The 15,425-nt window shown below is 45.9% G+C and overlaps 1 protein-coding gene across 7 annotated transcripts in view; it reads right to left on the reverse strand.

Annotated features, from left to right (window-relative positions):
• The window catches only part of DOCK3 (dedicator of cytokinesis 3), a 477,519-nt gene that overhangs the window by 28,741 nt on the left and 433,353 nt on the right, over positions 1-15,425 (reverse strand). For all 7 annotated transcript variants that reach the window (XM_038770866.1, XM_038770865.1, XM_038770864.1 and 4 more), the window contains 6 exons: positions 12,546-12,687; positions 11,350-11,516; positions 10,467-10,553; positions 9,670-9,849; positions 1,912-1,995; positions 1,518-1,634 (listed from right to left, as the gene is read on the reverse strand). In XM_038770866.1, the coding sequence (XP_038626794.1) occupies positions 1,518-1,634; positions 1,912-1,995; positions 9,670-9,849; positions 10,467-10,553; positions 11,350-11,516; positions 12,546-12,687 (777 nt within the window). The remainder of the gene's footprint in view (positions 1-1,517; positions 1,635-1,911; positions 1,996-9,669; positions 9,850-10,466; positions 10,554-11,349; positions 11,517-12,545; positions 12,688-15,425) is intronic.

Genomic DNA, 15,425 nt, shown 5'->3' on the forward strand with positions numbered 1-15,425 from the left:
AAAGGAAGTTCAAAAGCAAGGTGGAAAGCGTTCGGCCTCCAGTCTAGCATGAAAGATCTATGACCCGTAAACAGCTGTGATGGAAATGGACGGTGGGGGAAGATATAGGAAGGTCTGAGAGTGCTTAGGATTGCAATACTGAGATCTCTAGATCCAGGAGCCAAGCCACTTAATAACGTAATCAAGATTTATCTTTAGCACCACTGGAGTACACAGAAAATATCAATTTGTGGTTACCGGAAGCCTTCTTGCAGATTTAAATGCAAGCTTTTTTCATCTAGGATTTGATCTTAAAGTTACAAAGTTTGAGAGACCATTGAAAAATCAAATACTTTGAACTCCCTGCCTTCAGGAAAATATACTTGGCTATTTATCGCCAAGCCCCCCTTACCGCCCACCTCCCCTTTTTTTAAACAGGCCTCCCACCTCCACCCCATGGATGGTAATTCCACAACCTCCCTTGTTCATCCATTCTAATGTTTATCACTCCTCACTGGGAGGACATCTGCCAGATGAAGCAGAAATAATTTAGGTTAGACTTAGGTCTATTTTCTCTTAGCTTGGCCTCCTTGGAAATGGAGAGCCATGTTCATCATCCTTTATTTAACAACCTCTTTCATACTCCTGGGTTGTTTTCAAATAACCCTAAAGCCTTATTTTCTCAGGGCTAAGTAATCTTAGCTATTTTAACTTTTCCGTAGAGGTTGTATTGCTCATCTCTTTGATCGCCTCGGTTGCTCTTTCCTGAAGCGACTTCAAGTTCTCCACAGCCCCCTCAACACCATTTATTTTCCCTAGAAGTGAACAAGTAGACAGAGTCTGACGACAGAGCTCAGATATAACATTCTCCAGGTTGCCAATGTTATTAAATGAGTATTCTGCTGGTTACGAAGGTATCTGACTGCATATCGAGCAAAGCCTTGGTTAAAGAAGAAACTAACTTGAAGGTTACCCAAACTCAGCAAATTTGGTAAAATTAAAAAATAAGGTGCAGCTTGAATGGGATCGATTCTCCCAGCTATCATCACTGCCTATGGTATATGCATGGCTTAGAGGAAAGAGCCTGGGCTTGGGAGTCAGAGGATGTGGGTTCTAATCCTGACTCCGCCACTTGTCTGCTGTGTGACCTTGGCCTCTCATCTGTAAAATGGAGATTAAAGACTGTGAGCCCCACTTGGGACAACCTGATGACCTTGTATCTACCCCAGTGCTTAGAACAGTGCCTGGCACATAGTAAGCGCTTAACAAATACCATCATTATTATATTAGCCACTGGTTAATCAGAGGGGTGGCTGAACTACAGACACCGATTTAACCGAATAGTAAGGAATCCTTTTTGATATCTGTCAACTAACAGAGGTATTACTTTTGCCTTTTCCCCCCTCTTTGTTGCTTTGGGCTTATCTTCATGGACAGTCATTTTCTAAGGCAGTTGGGTTTTTGTTCTGATTAGACTAATTTCGGCTATAGGTTGGAGTTCCTCAAAATAACCGAGTTAAAGGTCTGGAAAAACTTACGTAGTACAGACTACAACGCATCATCTGAAACTGATCAATCAGCTTCTTATGAAGAGGGCGCATTTCCGGGTGCACAAATTTCTCATGAACTGTCAGCCCTACTCCAAGAACATGAACCTATTAAAAAAATTACAAAAATTCATCAGCCTCACCATTAAATCCAAAAATCAGTAATGAGAGGGAACAGCAATGTCTCACTTTATTGTCCTTTTGGAGAAACTATAAAAATGCTTTTTGCAGAATCCCCTGCTTGGCCTGCTCTTGCTCAAACTAAGGGGTTTTAACCATCATGGGAGGAGCATTTATTTTAAACCAACCTTGAAACAATATTTATACCCACAAATGACAATTTCTGCAATCTGTTTTCCTTTCACGTTTAAAGGTAGAGCAGTACCTGTTCCTGCATAAGTTCCTTGAGCTGGGTGATTTTCTCAGCATCTCCAGGGTGTTTGGTAATATAATCTCTATCGAAAAAGGCCTAAGGGAACAAAAATGGTCATCAGTAGCAACTTCCACAGAGATTCTATCCTGGACCCACTCCCAAATGAAGGAAGGAACAAGCTGCAAAACCAAAGGCTCAGAAAACATTACGTTCACAGTGGAGACTTCAATCTTTGGTCTAGAATTATGAGACCCAGGGAATTGTGCAGAAATGGTCATTGGGTCAGTTCCCAATCATACCTTTGAGCACATCCAAAGAGCTGAGAAATTTGTCTACACCACACAGCAGAGAGCTCTGACTCACTGTGAGCACTGAAGAGCCCCATCTTCTTGCCAGCTCTGTGGTTAATGCTGCTGTTTTTTTACCCAAGAGGAGAGGAAGAGATTTGGCTCCCCTAATCTTTCAGCATTGCTCCTCTATTTACCGGAGAAATTATTACTTAGCCAGGATCAAGAAATCCAGGCTTGGTTTCCCTGTTGTTATCCCACCTCTTTGAGTTTATCTCACTTTTTTTTTTTAACAGGCAATTATATTGCTAAGCTGCGCTGCAGGGCTCATCATGATATGTTCAGAAGTGTCATTTTTTTGTCCATATGTATCTCTGCTAAGAAGTGTCCAAATGTAACTTTTTATGGTATTTGTTAAGCCCTTACTACGTGCCAGGCACTGTAATAAGCACTGGGGTAGATACCAAATAGTCAGGTTGGATACAGTTCATGTCCCACGTGGCGCTCACAGTCTTAATCCCCATTTTACAGATGAGGTAACTGAGGCACAGAGAAGTTAGGTGACTTGCCCAAGGTCACATGGCAGAGAAGGGTCAAACAAGCAGCTTGCTGGGCTTCTTTGAAGCAGACAGAATTTAACTGGGAGTAGGAAAGGGAATTGGGCATATAGGGAATATGAAGAACAAGACTTTATTAAATTAGATTCTCAGTACAAAAGCATAGCAACTCATGGCTCCTTTACCAAGATCTGCCTGGATATGGTTTTCTCAGTGAAATTGCCATTTGCAGTACATTCACAAGGGGCCTTACAGATTCTTAGAATCACAGAATGATAGCAATGGAAAGGATCCTAAGATTATTTGGTCCAATCCCCTGCCACCAGGTATATGAATGACCAAATCATCTAAGGCATCTGGATACACATAGTAAACACTTAAATGCCATTAAAGAAAAAAAAAAACAACAACAAAAAGAAACATAGTGCCAATGCTGTCCTGCAGCACTGTGACCCTGGTAGCTGCCTCAGTCTTGGCTGCCCCCGCTAGCGAGCTGTTTTTCCAAATTCCTGCCAGGCCTTCCCACATCCCAGAATGCCTTAGGTGTTTCTTTGGTCAGATGCCCCGCGAGAAGAAAACAAGGTTGCTGCTGTGTCCAATTCTAAGAGCGTATCATCAAATCGAGTCTAAAACACAATTCCCTGACTGTACCGCTTTGTGAGCCCAGATCCTGGTGTCAATTCTTTCCAGAACTCACTTAATTCTATACTTCAGGGGTTGCATTCTTGCAAAGTCCCACATACTTCCCAAGTGCTTAGTACAGTGCTCTGCACACAGTAAGCGCTCAATAAATATGATTGATGATGATGACTACCAGGCCCGTGCCCTAACCCCATGCAGCAGACAAATGGCAGTAAACCTTGTGACTACCAGGCCCATACCCCATCCCTATGCAGCAGACAAATGGCAGCAAACCTTGTGACTACCAGGCCCGTACCCCATCCCTATGCAGCAGACAAATGGCAGCAAACCTTGTGACTCCCAGGCCCATGCCCCATCCCCATGGAGCAGAAACCTTGTGACTACCTTGTAGACTGTGAGCCCACTGTTGGGTAGGGACTGTCTCTATATGTTCCCAACTTGGACTTCCCAAGCGCTTAGTACAGTGCTCTGCACACAGTAAGCGCTCAATAAATACGATTGATGATGATGACTCCCAGGCCCGTGCCCTAACCCCATGCAGCAGACAAATGGCAGTAAACCTTGTGACTACCAGGCCCATACCCCATCCCTATGCAGCAGACAAATGGCAGCAAACCTTGTGACTCCCAGGCCCATGCCCCATCCCTATGCAGCAGAAACCTTGTGACTACCTTTTAGACTGTGAGCCCACTGTTGGGTACGGACTGTCTCTATATGTTGCCAACTTGTACTTCCCAAGCGCTTAGTTCAGTGCTCTGCACACAGTAAGCGCTCAATAAATACGATTGATGATGATGACTCCCAGGCCCGTGCCCTAACCCCATGCAGCAGACAAATGGCACCAAACCTTGTGACTACCAGGCCCATACCCCATCCCTATGCAGCAGACAAATGGCAGCAAACCTTGTGACTCCCAGGCCCATGCCCCATCCCTATGCAGTAGAAACCTTGTGACTACCTTGTAGACTGTGAGCCCACTGTTGGGTAGGGACTGTCTCTATATGTTGCCAACTTGGACTTCCCAAGCGCTTAGTACAGTGCTCTGCACACAGTAAGCACTCAATAAATATGATTGATGATGATGACTACCAGGCCCGTGCCCTAACCCCATGCAGCAGACAAATGGCAGTAAACCTTGTGACTACCAGGCCCATACCCCATCCCTATGCAGCAGACAAATGGCAGCAAACCTTGTGCCTACCAGGCCCGTACCCCATCCCTATGCAGCAGACAAATGGCAGCAAACCTTGTGACTCCCAGGCCCATGCCCCATCCCCATGGAGCAGAAACCTTGTGACTACCTTGTAGACTGTGAGCCCACTGTTGGGTAGGGACTGTCTCTATATGTTCCCAACTTGGACTTCCCAAGCGCTTAGTCCAGTGCTCTGCACACAGTAAGCGCTCAATAAATACGATTGATGATGATGACTTCCAGGCCCGTGCCCTAACCCCATGCAGCAGACAAATGGCAGTAAACCTTATGACTACCAGGCCCATACCCCATCCCTATGCAGCAGACAAATGGCAGTAAACCTTGTGACTACCAGGCCCGTACCCTATCCCTATGCAGCAGACAAATGGCAGCAAACCTTGTGACTCCCAGGCCCATGCCCCATCCCTATGCAGCAGAAACCTTGTGACTACCTTTTAGACTGTGAGCCCACTGTTGGGTACGGACTGTCTCTATAAGTTTCCAACTTGGACTTCCCAAGCGCTTAGTACAGTGCTCTGCACACAATAAGCGCTCAATAAATACGATTGATGATGATGACTCCCAGGCCCGTGCCCTAACCCCATGCAGCAGACAAATGGCAGCAAACCTTGTGACTACCAGGCCCATACCCCATCCCTATGCAGCAGACAAATGGCAGCAAACCTTGTGACTCCCAGGCCCATGCCCCATCCCTATGCAGTAGAAACCTTGTGACTACCTTGTAGACTGTGAGCCCACTGTTGGGTAGGGACTGTCTCTATATGTTGCCAACTTGGACTTCCCAAGCGCTTAGTACAGTGCTCTGCACACAGTAAGCGCTCAATAAATATGATTGATGATGACGACTCCCAGGCCCATGCCCTAACCCCATGCAGCAGACAAATGGCAGCAAACCTTGTGACTACCAGGTCCGTACCCCATCCCTATGCAGCAGACAAATGGCAGCAAATCCCGTGACTCCCAGGCCCATGCCCCATCCCTATGCAGCAGAAACCTTGTGACTACCTTTTAGACTGTGAGCCCACTGTTGGGTCGGGACTGTCTCTATATGTTGCCAACTTGGACTTCCCAAGCGCTTAGTACAGTGCTATGCACACAGTAAGCGCTCAATAAATACGAATGATGATGATGACTCCCAGGCCCGTGCCCTAACCCCATGCAGCAGACAAATGGCAGCAAACCTTGTGACTCCCAGGTCCATGCCCCATCCCTATGCAGCAGAAACCTTGTAACTACCTTGAAGACTGTGAGCCCACTGTTGGGTAGGGACTGTCTCTATATGTTGCCAACTTGGACTTCCCAAGCGCTTAGTCCAGTGCTCTGCACACAGTAAGCGCTCAATAAATACAATTGATGATGATGACTCCCAGGCCCGTGCCCTAACCCCATGCAGCAGACAAATGGCAGCAAACCTTGTGACTCCCAGGCCCATGCCCCATCCCTATGCAGCAGAAACCTTGTGACTACCTTTTAGACTGTGAGCCCACTGTTGGGTAGGGACTGTCTCTATATGTTGCCAACTTGGACTTCCCAAGCGCTTAGTACAGTGCTCTGCACACAGGAAGTGCTCAATAAATACGATTGATGATGATGGCTCCCAGGCCCATGCCCTAACCCCATGCAGCAGACAAATGGCAGTAAACCTTGTGACTACCAGGCCCATACCCCATCCCTATGCAGCAGACAAATGGCAGTAAACCTTGTGACTACCAGGCCCGTACCCCATCCCTATGCATACGACAAATGGCAGCAAACCTTGTGACTCCCAGGCCCATGCCCCATCCCCATGCAGCAGAAACCTTGTGACTACCTTGTAGACTGTGAGCCCACTGTTGGGTAGGGACTGTCTCTATATGTTGCCAACTTGGACTTCCCAAGCGCTTAGTACAGTGATCTGCACACAGGAAGCGCTCAATAAATACGATTGATGATGATGACTCCCAGGCCCATGCCCTAACCCCACGCAGCAGACAAATGGCAGCAAACCTTGTGACTCCCAGGCCCATACCCCATCCCTATGCAGCAGACAAATGGCAGCAAACCTTGTGACTCCCAGGCCCATGCCCCATCCCTATGCAGCAGAAACCTTGTGACTACCTTTTAGACTGTGAGCCCACTGTTGGGTACAGACTGTCTCTATAAGTTGCCAACTAGGACTTCCCAAGCGCTTAGTACAGTGCTCTGCACACAGTAAGCGCTCAATAAATATGATTGATGATGATGACTCCCAGGCCCATGCCCTAACCCCATGCAGCAGACAAATGGCAGCAAACCTTGTGACTACCAGGCCCATACCCCATCCCTATGCAGCAGACAAATGGCAGCAAACCTTGTGACTCCCAGGCCCATGCCCCATCCCTATGCAGCAGAAACCTTGTGACTACCTTGTAGACTGTGAGCCCACTGTTGGGTAGGGACTGTCTCTATATGTTGCCAACTTGGACTTCCCAAGCGCTTAGTCCAGTGCTCTGCACACAGTAAGCGCTCAATAAATATGATTGATGATGATGACTCCCAGGCCCATGCCCTAACCCCATGCAGCAGACAAATGGCAGCAAACCTTGTGACTACCAGGTCCGTACCCCATCCCTATGCAGCAGACAAATGGCAGCAAACCCCGTGACTCCCAGGCCCATGCCCCATCCCTATGCAGCAGAAACCTTGTGACTACCTTTTAGACTGTGAGCCCACTGTTGGGTCGGGACTGTCTCTATATGTTGCCAACTTGGACTTCCCAAGCGCTTAGTACAGTGCTCTGCACACAGTAAGCGCTCAATAAATACAAATGATGATGATGACTCCCAGGCCCGTGCCCTAACCCCATGCAGCAGACAAATGGCAGCAAACCTTGGGACTACCAGGCCCGTACCCCATCCCTATGCAGCAGACAAATGGCAGCAAACCTTGTGACTCCCAGGTCCATGCCCCATCCCTATGCAGCAGAAACCTTGTGACTACCTTGTAGACTGTGAGCCCACTGTTGGGTAGGGACTGTCTCTATATGTTGCCAACTTGGACTTCCCAAGCGCTTAGTCCAGTGCTCTGCACACAGTAAGCGCTCAATAAATACAATTGATGATGATGACTCCCAGGCCCGTGCCCTAACCCCATGCAGCAGACAAATGGCAGCAAACCTTGTGACTACCAGGCCCGTACCCCATCCCTATGCAGCAGACAAATGGCAGCAAACCTTGTGACTCCCAGGCCCATGCCCCATCCCTATGCAGCAGAAACCTTGTGACTACCTTTTAGACTGTGAGCCCACTGTTGGGTACGGACTGTCTCTATATGTTGCCAACTTGGACTTCCCAAGCGCTTAGTACAGTGCTCTGCACACAGTAAGCGCTCAATAAATACGATTGATGATGATGACTACCAGGCCCGTGCCCTAACCCCATGCAGCAGACAAATGGCAGCAAACCTTGTGACTACCAGGCCCGTACCCCATCCCTATGCAGCAGACAAATGGCAGCAAACCTTGCGAATCCCAGGCCCATGCCCCATCCCTACGCAGCAGAAACCTTGTGACTACCTTTTAGACTGTGAGCCCACTGTTGGGTAGGGACTGTCTCTATATGTTGTCAACTTGGACTTCCCAAGCGCTTAGTACAGTGCTCTGCACACAGTAAGCGCTCAATAAATACGATTGATGATGATGACTCCCAGGCCCGTGCCCTAACCCCATGCAGCAGACAAATGGCAGCAAAGCTTGTGACTCCCAGGCCCGTACCCCATCCCTATGCAGCAGACAAATGGCAGCAAACCTTGTGACTACCAGGCCCGTACCCCATTACCCCATCCCTATGCAGCAGACAAATGGCAGCAAACCTTGTGACTCCCAGGCCCATGCCCCATCCCTATGCAGCAGAAACCTTGTGACTACCTTGTAGACTGTGAGCCCACTGTTGGGTAGGGACTGTCTCTATATGTTGCCAACTTGGACTTCCCAAGCGCTTAGTCCAGTGCTCTGCACACAGTAAGCGCTCAATAAATACAATTGATGATGATGACTCCCAGGCCCGTGCCCTAACCCCATGCAGCAGACAAATGGCAGCAAACCTTGTGACTCCCAGGCCCATGGCCCATCCCTATGCAGCAGAAACCTTGTGACTACCTTGTAGACTGTGAGCCCACTGTTGGGTAGGGACTGTCTCTATATGTTGCCAACTTGGACTTCCCAAGCGCTTAGTACAGTGCTCTGCACACAGTAAGCGCTCAATAAACACGATTGATGATGATGACTCCCAGGCCCGTGCCCTAACCCCATGCAGCAGACAAATGGCAGCAAACCTTGTGACTCCCAAGCCCATGCCCCATCCCTATGCAGCAGAAACCTTGTGAGTACCTTTTAGACTGTGAGCCCACTGTTGGGTAGGGACTGTCTCTATATGTTGCCAACTTGTACTTCCCAAGCGCTTAGTACAGTGCTCTGCACACAGTAAGCGCTTAATAAATATGATTGATGATACCTCCTATTTTCTAAAAGATTTTTTGAGGTGGAGACTCCACAAGTTTCATGGGCCTGGCAGGAATTGGGTTCTAATTCTGGCTCCACCACTTGCCTGCTGTGTGATCTTGGGAAAGTCACAACTTCTCTGTGCTTCAGTTTCCTCATCTGTAAAAATGGGGATAAGATACCTTTTCTCTTCCCCACTAGACTGTGAGCCCCATCCTGGACAGGGAATGTGTCCAATCTGCTTATATTGCATCTAGCCCAGTGCTTGGTACAGTTTTTGGCACCTAGTACGTGCGTAACAATGACCACGATTATTATTATGCTCCCAGATCTTTTTTCATTCTATTTGTATCTAAGTCAGTTTTTCCCCAGCCTGTACCCGTGTTGCTTCGCACCTTGGCCTTTGCCATCCATTTCCCTTTAGAAATACTAAAAAAGAAATGCTCTCAGGAGAAAATGGGTCAGGGATCAGTGCTAAATTCAAGTACATGATGCCTGTAAGCTCACTGTGGGCAGGGAACATGTCTACCAACTCTGGTATACTGTACTCCTCCAAGTGCTTAGTACACAATAAGCGCTCAATAAATGCCACTGATGTTGATGATGACTGCTCACCTCCTGGTATCGTGCAATGCCTCCATTGACAGCTGCATCAATGACTCCGTTCAGGCACATACTGAGCAAGTTGATATTGCCGTGCATTTGCTTGTGTTGATACTGGCTTATCAGGGTCCTCAGCTCCTGATTTTTATTCTCAACAACTTGTATGGCATTTTCCAAAGGGCTCACCTCAACCTGCAAGGCACACATAGCACACCCGCGCTTTATGCTGCAAATATTCCCTTCCTGATCCTGGCAACTAAGGGAAAAGTAGTGTGAAAAATGTCACCTAATTTTCATGCCCGTGTGAGTCTGATGAAGTGACTAGAGAGCCACATCTGCTTTTATAAAATCTGGTGCTCAATTTAATGCACAGAGGAGGTTTCAGAGAGCATTTTCACACCTCAACCCTAGAATTCTCATTTCAGGAGTGATGGTACCATGCACCCCTCCCCGCCACCGACCAGCAAATCCCTAACTCATTTCCCCTTTGCCCTTTTTGTTCTTAAGAATCGGGAGTGAACTGATTCCTTGGGGAGATGAAGGTCAGGAGACTCTCCCTGTAATCACAAAACCACCAGTGACTGTTCAAACATCCCTCCTCCTCCATGAGTTTGTCAACATTTCTTCTTCCACCCCAATACCATCTGCTGTAATCTTCTACCGAATCCCCACCCCAGGCACAGTAAGTACCTAAGGATAAATATGAATCTGGGATGGTCAGGAAAACCTACACTGTGACCCTTAAAGGGTCACTTTAAAAGTGGCTACAATCGCTATCTGAACAATTACAAAAGTAACATTCATTTTACCAGTTCTCTTCTCTCAACTTCAAACCACCGAGAGATTCCAGGTAGACTGTGAGTCAGGATTAGAGTGGTGCGTTCAATCCACAGGCTCTATAAAGAGGAACACCAGGAAGGAAAGGAGGATGCAGTAAATCAGACTTGAGGACTCTTAGGAGGGCAGTTCCCAGAGAGAACAAACATCTGAGCCTCAGTATGTGCCATATGCTATTCGGGATACCTAAAATGTGACAACTTGTCAACTGTTATTTAACACAGAGAAGCAAACACTGGGCTTCCTAAAAGCAACAGCCCAAGCCCTGTCATCCATTTATAGTATTCAGGAACAATTTATGCAACAGCTGCAAGGAGGAAGAAATCCAGAGACATACAAATAGACAGGAGATAAGCCGCACCTTCTCTGATTCAGCTTCCTATAATCAGCCCAGCTGTTAAAAATCACCTGGAGTAGGGAAAGATTCCCACAATCAAAAAGCAGGAAAGGTGGGAAGTTTCTTAAATACCCCTCTCTGCCTTCAACGGCATAGAGAAAAGGATGAACCAAAAAGGACCACACTTGCCATTTAAACTTGAAACAGTTGACATGCAAATAGGTACTCCTTGCATGGCCACAAAGTTAGATGACAACTTCAACGTTTTGGATTTTGATGATCATTTCAGTCCCCATTTGATTTTAGGTCATGTTTTATTCTGAGATTACACTTAATTTTTCTTCCTTTTCAAAGTCCTACTTTCCTCCATAGCCCTGGGGTCAAGACTGAATCTATACGCAGTCTTACTAAACCCGAACCCCAAAAGTAGATAACTCCTTGGGAAATTACAGACTGGGTTAAACCATTAATGGAACCTCTTCCCCAAACTCAGCCTAACATTTACCGATCACTCCTACCTTGAACTCATTATCCTTATCCTTGGGACCCTTGTGGAAAGGCCTGTCATAGCGGAACTTCTTAACATTGTTGACCCGATAAAAACTCTTGATGCGGTCAGGAACACGGTCCATCTGAAGGACGTCCACGTACTCTGGGATGGGTGTAACTGCATAGATCTGCAAATCTGGGCGCGGGTAAGTCAAAGAAAAACACAAAGATGAACAGGCAGACAATGTGACCACAGCATCTCATAGGTGTCTCGATGGCCACTGCAAAAGAGAGAAGATTAGGTGAGAGTCAAACTTTGCAGGGGTTACCACTTTGGCGATAGTGAAAAGTTGAGAAGCATATTCGCCGCTCCTTGACTTTTCCCTCCCACCTCAAGAACTTCAAAATAAGGCCATCTTGTTGCAGAGTGAGTTAGCACAAAGCTTCAAGTACAGTTCAATGCTCTTGGTGGATCATCAGTAAATCAAATGGTGGGAATGATGGAGTCAAGATGAAGGTAGGGAAAATGCAGATGGAACCCCTGAGGAAAAAAAGATGGCAGAAAGAGTGGGCCCTTTCCTGCTATCCAAAAACATTTTTGATGGGCAAGGAGCTTCTGACCCAGATCTGTTTCAATTTGCTGGTGAGATATCACTTGGGACGCAACTGGCCCTCTCTTCCCTGGACCAAGATTACCAAAATCCTTGTGCAGTGGTATTCTTAGGCCTGTTGTTAGCATTTCCATTCACAATGCCGATTTTTATCAAAGAGATGAGCTCACACCTCCAGTTCATCTTCTAAGGGAGAGTGAGGATGTCAGGGCAAATGGGAAATTGTGTGTGGGGTTGTGGTTAGTAATCATTTGGGGAAATCTCAAAGGGTGGGGGGTGGGGGAAGATGTGACACATTGCAAAATTCTATCTCCTGGTCGATTTGGCCGGCTGGAGACTGAAATGTAGCATGCATGAAATGAGCAACGGGCTGACTTTAATGATTACCACCAGGCTTCTTTCATCCAGCTCTGCCAACAACAATCAAAGCCCATCATCCACAGTCTTCCACTAGGAACCCAGGGTGAACATCTCTTGAAGGATGGCATACCAACGGATGATTTAATAATGTGGATGAAATCACACCGAGGGCTAGCTTAAAATCATAAAACTCCTTGTACTTTTAACAGCAAATAGAAACTCTTCTTTCTGAGCCCTTCGGGCCTAAAGGATACACTGAGCATCACACTGCAAGATGGTGTCATCTGGGTGGTTAGGGTGCATCATGGCAATCGCCTGAGGGAACTCACTCAGCATCCTCTGCTGGAAGGCTTCCAGTCTTTCGTAGTCATGTCCTCGGCAGACGTACTCCTTATTCTAAAATAAACACATTGGGGTAAAAGCACTTCAGCCTTACCCTTGTGATTCCCTGTACTGTGATGGCTGTTTGGGGGAGAGAATTTCTTTGCGAATGACATCAGCAGAACAAATAAACTGGGCTGTAAACCCAAGTCTCTATTTTCACTTCATCCTTTTGGGGCTCTTGTTCTATGTTAGGGCCTAATATTTCCTGAAGAGAATGCAAAAATTTAGAGACAACTCTCTCAACCCAGGCTTCTCCACTTAATGAACTAATTTCAGTACCAAGAGAAAATGGTTGGGGAGGGATAGCCCTGAGGCCAATCAATGTGATTTCAAACCTTCAACACAGGAGTTACCTGCAGCTATACAATACCTTGACAGCAATTTTTGTCAAGGTGTGGACAAGGTTTTGAGATAGGGTACAGCATGATAGATGCTAATCTAAAGGTTTGGAAATTCTTTAATCAAGGAAGCATTTCATAAGTATGTCTTCTAGTACAGATTTCTCTTTCAAATCCTTGGCCTGGAATTGGGATTTCCAAAGAAAGGAGTGCGGTCTAGTGGAAAGAGCACAGGCCTGGGAGTCAGAGGACCTGGATTCTAATCCCAGCTCTGTCACTTGTGTGCTGTGTGGCCTTGGGCAAGTCATTTCACTTCCTCTGTGCTTGTTAGCTCATCTGTAAAATGGGGATGAAATCCTCCTCCCTCTGACAGACTAAGAGACCTAGGTGGGACAGAGACTGTATCCAATCTGATTCTTTGGTATCTCCCCCAACATTTAGTACAGTATCTGGCACATAATAAGCACTTAACAAGCACAATTTAAAACATAATTATATTATTAATCATGATGTAAATATGCACCAATATAAAGTATTTTGAGTTTTTTTGTGTGTACATATGAAGATACTTCATTTTGAAAGTATCTTTCACATCCTATCCAGCAAAAAGGGACCTTGTACTAACATGCTAGAAATTTGCTTCTTTTCATGCATAATACAACCACTGTCTTTAATAACTTTATTCAAGTCAGTGAAAATACCTCACAGGTTGAGGGGGAATGGAAGGGAAGTGTTTAAGCCAAGGTAAGCTTTGAAGCATTATTTCTGAGTGGGAAAGTGCTGAAAGACATACCAATACCTCTGAAACCCATCACCAGGGTGGAGACAGAAAACTCACAGTGGAAGGTACTATTAGATGACTTTCCATCTTTTTCTAGATTACCGGATCATTCTACTTACAGGAATACAGAGATGGCAGGAAGATGTCAAAAAGAAATCAAGTTGACAGGCCTAAAATTATGGATTGTCCCTGCTCTTGATGATGATTGATTAGCCCAGGTCTTGAACATGATGTAAAGTGGGTAGAAGTCACCACAATCATCTTGGAGTGATCAGTCCCATTTAAAATATGGAAATACTAATATTATTGCTTTGCTCTCCATCACTTCAGATTTACAATGCAAATAGTCAGACGGTGACAGGTGTGGTTACCGTAGATCAATCACGGTGACTGACAGAATGAAAGGCATGTGTGTTGAGGCCAGTGAGATCCGGAAGCACTTCACAAAGTTCCAAGTGTTTACAGATCAAGATTCTAGATCAGGAAATGTAATTTCCTGATTTCAGTCACTGTCTCTCGTTAAGGCTTCTTCCTTCTACGATCATGTAGCCAGAATGAGTTTTCACTGAATTGGCCTTTCTAATGGAAGGGGAGAAAAACTCCCGATGATGCCAGAACTTGGTTTTTATATAATCCAAACAGACATTTCTAGGTGAAGTTTGGTTTATAGAGGATGAACTGGTAGGACTCAAAATGGGGAGTAAAATTTCAATTAAAAAAAGGACAAAATGATAAAATGGAGCAAAGGACTCTCTGACTAGTGGTGAGCCTCAACACTCAAGTTCAGCGGGCATTTGTCACAGATGACACTGTCACAGATGACATTTGGTTAGGTTTATTTGCCACTTCCCCTCTCCCCCCAACCCTTGGCCCATAATCAACAAGTTCTCCCAGGCCTGCAAACTTCCAATGATAGCAAGGTCTCAAAATGGCAGCCAATATTTATACTCAGCCTGCTCTCTGTCACATTCAGTACTCTGATGAGTACAAGCACCAGGTATTTAGCATTTTATATCTTCACCAGGTGCAGATGGTCCTGGGTCTTTCTTCCGTGAACTGCTTTGTGATGAACACAAACACCCTGGGCCCTTCTCATTAGGGGAAGGACCATCAGTTTTTCTGCAGTATCTTCCATGGATGATTGAATCACCATCTTCCTGATGACCCCCTAGCTCTTCCTCTAACTCTGGGCTGAAACTTTGAGCTTTCCCCAGGTGTTATGAAGGGCATTTCAAAGTGCTTTGTGATCGATTTCCAGGTGAAATTAATCAAATTCCATATTGTCTTTATTATTAATTATATAATTATTATAGTCCTCTAAACTGTAAGCTCATTGTGGGCAGGGAATGTGTCTGCTGTTGTACTTTTCCAAGTGCTTAGTACAGTGCTCTGCACCCAGTAAGTGCTCAATAAATACGACTGAATGAATAACAATAATAATGGTATTTTTTAAGCTTTTACTAATGTGCCAAGCACTGGGGTAGATATAGGATAATCAGGTCCTACATGGAGGGAGTAGGAAGGAGAACAAGTTCTGAATCTCCATTTGGCAGGATGAGGAGGAACTGAGGCACAGAGATGTTAGTTGACTTGCCCAAGGTCACATAGCATACAAGTGGCGGAGCTGGGAT

The sequence above is a fragment of the Tachyglossus aculeatus genome, chromosome X2 (assembly GCF_015852505.1).
Source record: "Tachyglossus aculeatus isolate mTacAcu1 chromosome X2, mTacAcu1.pri, whole genome shotgun sequence".
In the NCBI taxonomy this organism is placed as follows: domain Eukaryota; kingdom Metazoa; phylum Chordata; class Mammalia; order Monotremata; family Tachyglossidae; genus Tachyglossus; species Tachyglossus aculeatus.